At 41.4% G+C, this 5,295-nt stretch overlaps 1 protein-coding gene across 1 annotated transcript; it reads left to right on the forward strand.

Moving 5' to 3' along the window:
• The first annotated feature begins 716 nt into the window (after positions 1 to 716).
• Positions 717 to 1,414, forward strand: LOC133634957 (cornifelin-like). Its single transcript, XM_062027621.1, has 3 exons — positions 717 to 783; positions 865 to 1,052; positions 1,127 to 1,414. Exons 1-3 carry the CDS (start codon positions 717 to 719, stop codon positions 1,412 to 1,414), a joined length of 543 nt encoding a protein of 180 aa, XP_061883605.1.
• Positions 1,415 to 5,295: the final 3,881 nt, after the last annotated feature.

Genomic DNA, 5,295 nt, shown 5'->3' on the forward strand with positions numbered 1-5,295 from the left:
CCCCTTGATCACCCCCTGGGAGGTGAGGAGAGCAGTGAGCAGCAGCGGTGGCTGCGCCCGGGAATAATTTTTGGTGATTCAACCCACAATTCCAACCCTTGATGCTGAGTGCCAAGCAGGGAGGTAATGGGTCCCATTTTTATAGTCTTTGGTATGACTCGGCCGGGGTTTGAAGTCACAACCTACCGATCTCAGGGCGGACACTCTAACCACTAGGCCACTGAGTAGGTTGGTCCAATGTCCAATGGTCCAAGTTCCTCAATACAACAGGGCTAATCCTAATGTTTTCAGGAATTTGCTGCAAAAAATGTCGGTCTCCCGTGTTTTGAACTGAACTGCTGCTATGGTGTCAGTTGAAAAGCCCTGCTCTAAGGTCCATCCATCCATTTTCTACTGCTTGTCCCGCGGGGGGGCTGGAGCCTATCTCAGCTACATTCAGGCGGAAGGCGGGGTACACCCTGGACAAGTCGCCACCTCATCACAGGGCCAACACAGATAGACAGACAACGTTCACACTCACATTCACACACTAGGGCCAATTTTAGTGTTGCCAATCAACCTATCCCCAGGTGCGTGTCTTTGGAGTTGGGAGGAAACCGGAGTACCCGGAGGGAACCCACGCAGTCACGGGGAGAACATGCAAACTCCTAAGTGTTTTTGAAAATTGTGATTGTATCAATATTAATGTCAGTTTTGTTCTCGTTCAAGTTGCGAACATGGTCTCTCTCCCTCTCAAAGACTGGAATAGTGGTCTCTGTGATTGCCTTGATGATGCACATACATGTAAGAGACCAACAACACCCGTCAATGACAAGATTGGCTCCGCTTCACACTGATAATAATTTGTCTCCATGTGTCGTTCAGGCTGCTATGGATTCTGGTGCTGCCCCTGCATGGCTTGTTCAATTTCAGCGAAACATGGAGAGAACACATGTCTACCACTGTGTGACATCCTCAGCCCTGCCATATTGTCAACTTGTGGGATCCCAATGTGTGTGCCTCCTGCAGCCTTGTCCTTGAGAACATCCATTCGTAAAACCTACAATATCAAGGTGTGACGCATAAAGATTGCAGCCATGTTCTAAATAAATGCATTGACGACTCAAATACATTTTTCCCCCCACAGGGGTCCCTCTGTAAGGACATTATTGTTTCCTGTTTCTGCATGTGGTGCAGCTGGTGTCAGATGCATCACGAGGTTAAACAACGATCAACGCCTGTCGTCAATGTTAATATTCACCAAACTGTTATCCAACAACCTGCTCCTATGATGGAGCAAAGCCCACCTGGCTATTATGTAGGTCACCAGAAAAACTTTGCCCAAATGCAAAGCCCAGAGGTCTATTATGTTGGTCATCAGGAAGAACTTGCACCTGTGCAAAGCCCACCTGAGTATTATGTCGCTCAGCAGTGAGACATTGCCCAAGTGTTAAGCCCACCTGCTTATTAAGTTGATGACTGAGACAATTAACTTAACTTACCCCTGTGCTTTTCTAGAATTGTATTGGGCTCGAAAGTGGGACGTGGAAACGCAATGCATTGTGGTTCATGCTGGCCTCTGAAAAGCTTATTTACATGGCTAAAGTCCGAAAGTTATTTTCTTTTCTTGAACAAGTTCAAAACATAGTGCGAACACTGCGACATCATTAAATGTCACAATGGTTGTCATGATTGTAGTGGATTGTCCGAAGCTTAAACAGCAACAAAAGTGAATTTAGTACAAAAAGTTTATTTACCCATTGTCAAAAGTGCATAAGTTGGATTGTTTTGTCCATGCAAACAAACAGACGTCCTCCGGAGGACACACGGATCAAGCAATCTCTCCGAGTCCTGGTCTCCTGGCCATTTGTATCTGTTTCCCCATGCCCCAAGGTCCCGTTGTTTTCGACATGTTTGTTTTGCAACATCCTTGAATCCCTTAGTCATGCTTAGACAATCAAAACATTTTGTAGACTGGTCGGCACGACTTCATATTGAACTTTGTCCTACATCTGGTCTATTCAATGGTATAGAATAGAAGAGAAATTAAATGAGCAGACATTCTTAATAGACACGAAATATAGTTCAAAGGTCAGAAATTCTACTACATGATCGCGTCAAGAAAAAAAAATATTTTGTGAGATTTTTCTCAATGCCAGAGTAGAAGTAAAGCCAAATAAGTTGGGTGAGTGAGCTAACCTACTCAGTGGCCTAGTGGTTAGAGCAGGCCTGGGCAATTATTTTGAGTCGGGGGCCAAATTTAGAGAAAAACATGTGTCTGGGGGCCGGTATATCTATTTTTAGGAACACTAATCCAAAACCTCACAATATTGTCTGATTGAATGCTAAAAACTTTATGACAGACCGTCTTAAAAAACGGACTGGAATTTTACTTCTTTTTACTGAATGAGACACCCAGAATGTACATGACAATAAAGAATGTGGAATTTACAATATTAACTATGAACGATAAAAACATTGATAACTTATGAACGTCACACCCCCTCTCCGTCGACATATTTTGCCATCAAGCGAAACGCAACAAAAACATGAATGCAAAAGGTAAAAAAAAACCACCTACAATTTGATTTATCATTAAGCTTCAGAACTTTGTTGTAAAAATGTCCTTCCGCGTCTGTCCCTGACACCCGCATTTCAGGCTGGCCGCTCTGGAAACACTCTGTGGAAACGCTCCCCACCCACACTGCTTGGTGCCTCGTCTGAGCTGTTGTGACTTAGATTACCATAGTAACTAATTAGATTGAAAAGCTTAACGGGCCGCATGTGGCCCCCGGGCCTTAATTTGCCCAGGGTTAGAGTGTCCACCCTGAGATCGGTAGGTTGTGAGTTCAAACCCCGGCCGAGTCATACCAAAGACTATAAAAATGGGACCCATTACCTCCCTGCTTGGCACTCAGCATCAAGGGTTGGAATTGGGGGTTAAATCACCAAAAAATTATTCCCGGGCGCGGTCACCACTGCTGCTCATTGCTCCCCTCACCTCCCAGGGGGTGATCAAGGGTGATGGGTCAAATGCAGAGAATATTTTCGCCACACCTAGCGTGTGTGTGACAATCATTGGCACTTTAACTTTAATAAAGAGATGATGAATAGTCTGGAGAGCAGCCATAAGGTGATCAAACATTAATTTTAACGCCATCACCTGGTGCAGGTTGGTGTGTTCACGGCATTTTCACACCGGTAAGTTTTAATCAAAGCCTGTTTCGTTCTGTTGCACACACAGCATTTAGTAGCTAAGCTAAGCTAGCTGCGGGTTAGAAACAACGAACGGTATTTGGGGAAAAAGCTATACCCCTGTTCATCGGTCAATAACTGAGAAGACTTTAAATGTTTCCCACATTAATGCACAGTGTATTTCAGACTTGAAATATATTTAGTTTGAAACTAATTTCTCTAGGAGACCCCCCACTGTGACAAGTCCTGTTGACTTACCTCTGAAATGACGACAGTCTTCTCTTTCTGACGTAAAATTATAAGGTCTTGCACACACCCAAAGTTGGTTTGTCCATGATCCTTTACCGATTTTGCATTGCGAAATATTTGGCCCGTATACAAACTGACTCTGTTGACGGCCGAGTTCAGCACCTTGCTCAAATCTCGTCTATTGGACTTGCTCATTTGGATCAATTCCACCAATTTACTTTTTTTTTTATTCAGTTTGTTGCTCTCTCTCAAAATACAGCTGGTTGAGTACAGCCATGTAAACACAAACTTTGTCCAGCAACGATGGCTACCCAGCCCCCACAATGCATTGCAAAATGAGGTGCGCTTTCTCGAGCCCTATGGTAATTATTGGTGATGGAAAAATTTGGAATTTTACAAAATCTATGTCCTGTATATCTTTGCAAGAGCTGATTACAGGAAGTATCAAAAAAAGCAATACCTTTCCACCAAAAGCGCAGGAACCTCTAGTTCCTGGAACTATAAGTTCCTGCAGAAGTGTTGAGTTGAGATTGAGTTGAGTTTGAGTTTATTTGGAACATGCAAGCATACAACACGATACATCACAATTTCCAGTTTCTCTTTTCAACATATTCGAAAATGAGTAAGAAGAAGCAGAGCTTATTTAATCCTAGCTCCTTTTCTTTTAAATAACAGTTGCTAAAACTTTTGTTCACTTCCTGTTCTCAATTTATTCACAATATACTCCATAAGTAATCACAAAAAAAAAATTAAAAAAAATAAATAAATACTCGGTGAAGTAAGTTACTTTTCATATAGTGAGATGAGTAAGATTATTTTGAAAATGAATGGATGGATGAAATACATTCAGAATGTTTATCATGGTTCTTCTTCTTTGTACTTTGTAAACACTTTAAGTTTGAATTTAAGTGGTTTGTGTTTTCCACGGATGACGTATGGAGGAGTGGTTTAGTATATTTCTACACTGATACCATGTAAATAAACAGACCATGTTAGAACAGATTTACTTTATTAAAGTGTAAGTAAATTAAATACAAAGCAATGATATACATAGCGATATGATTTATAAAATAAAGTGTACCGACCCGTTCATAAAAAGTCAGGCTTTTGTCCGCAATGTCCAACAGTCAGAAATTCGTCCTCTCAATAAATGGAGAATTCATGAGGGTCAGTCGATTCTTTTTGGTCCATTTGGTCCTAAAGGTTCCTAAAGAACTAAATCTACCCGGGTAGTTGGAGAAGGGCCTATTCACAGAACTAGAAAAGATAACTAATTGTGGAATGCACATTGTTCTCTATTTTATATATATTTCAGAGAACCAGTGTTAATTACAGTGGGCATTTGTTGTTGGAGTTATTTTTTTTTACTTTTACCTTTACAATGTCAAATGTTTCTTTCTTGTTTAATATTGCATCCAGAATGATGAGCCGTTCACCAAAATGATGAAGCTTGGTGTGCCTGCCTTGACAAAAAACAACACCAAGAGAATGCATCATCAAGGCTCTCAAGGAAGCTGGGTCGAAAAATGTTTACCTTGTCACCGGTTTGAAAAGACAAAATGTTTTGTGGTTTACTAAATGTAATTGCAGGGGATGACACACCTTAAGAAACAAAGCCTGAACAATCTAAATTATTTAGAACTTATTTTAAACTTCCTGCTACATGTCTCTGGCAATGTGACTCATTCAAGTCACCTTCATAATATGTGTTCAACTATACCTAACACACCTTAAAAAAAGAGATTCCAACAGCAAAAATATAAACAACACTTTTGTGGGCAGCCTAAGGCACACCTGTGCAATATCCATGCCGTTTAATCGGAACACTTGATATGGCACACCTGTGCGGATTATCCTGGAAGTGAACACAGA

The sequence above is a fragment of the Entelurus aequoreus genome, linkage group LG19 (assembly GCF_033978785.1).
Source record: "Entelurus aequoreus isolate RoL-2023_Sb linkage group LG19, RoL_Eaeq_v1.1, whole genome shotgun sequence".
Classification (NCBI taxonomy): Eukaryota; Metazoa; Chordata; class Actinopteri; order Syngnathiformes; family Syngnathidae; genus Entelurus; species Entelurus aequoreus.

Excerpts from the sequence above, each read along its gene's own strand:
- LOC133634957 (XM_062027621.1), top strand. The coding sequence starts at position 717 with ATGGTCTCTCTCCCTCTCAAAGACTGGAATAGTGGTCTCTGTGATTGC. Across the intron at positions 784-864 it reads CCTTGATGATGCACATACAT|GCTGCTATGGATTCTGGTGC; the intron begins GTAAGAGACCAA and ends TGTGTCGTTCAG. Across the intron at positions 1,053-1,126 it reads GTAAAACCTACAATATCAAG|GGGTCCCTCTGTAAGGACAT; the intron begins GTGTGACGCATA and ends TTCCCCCCACAG.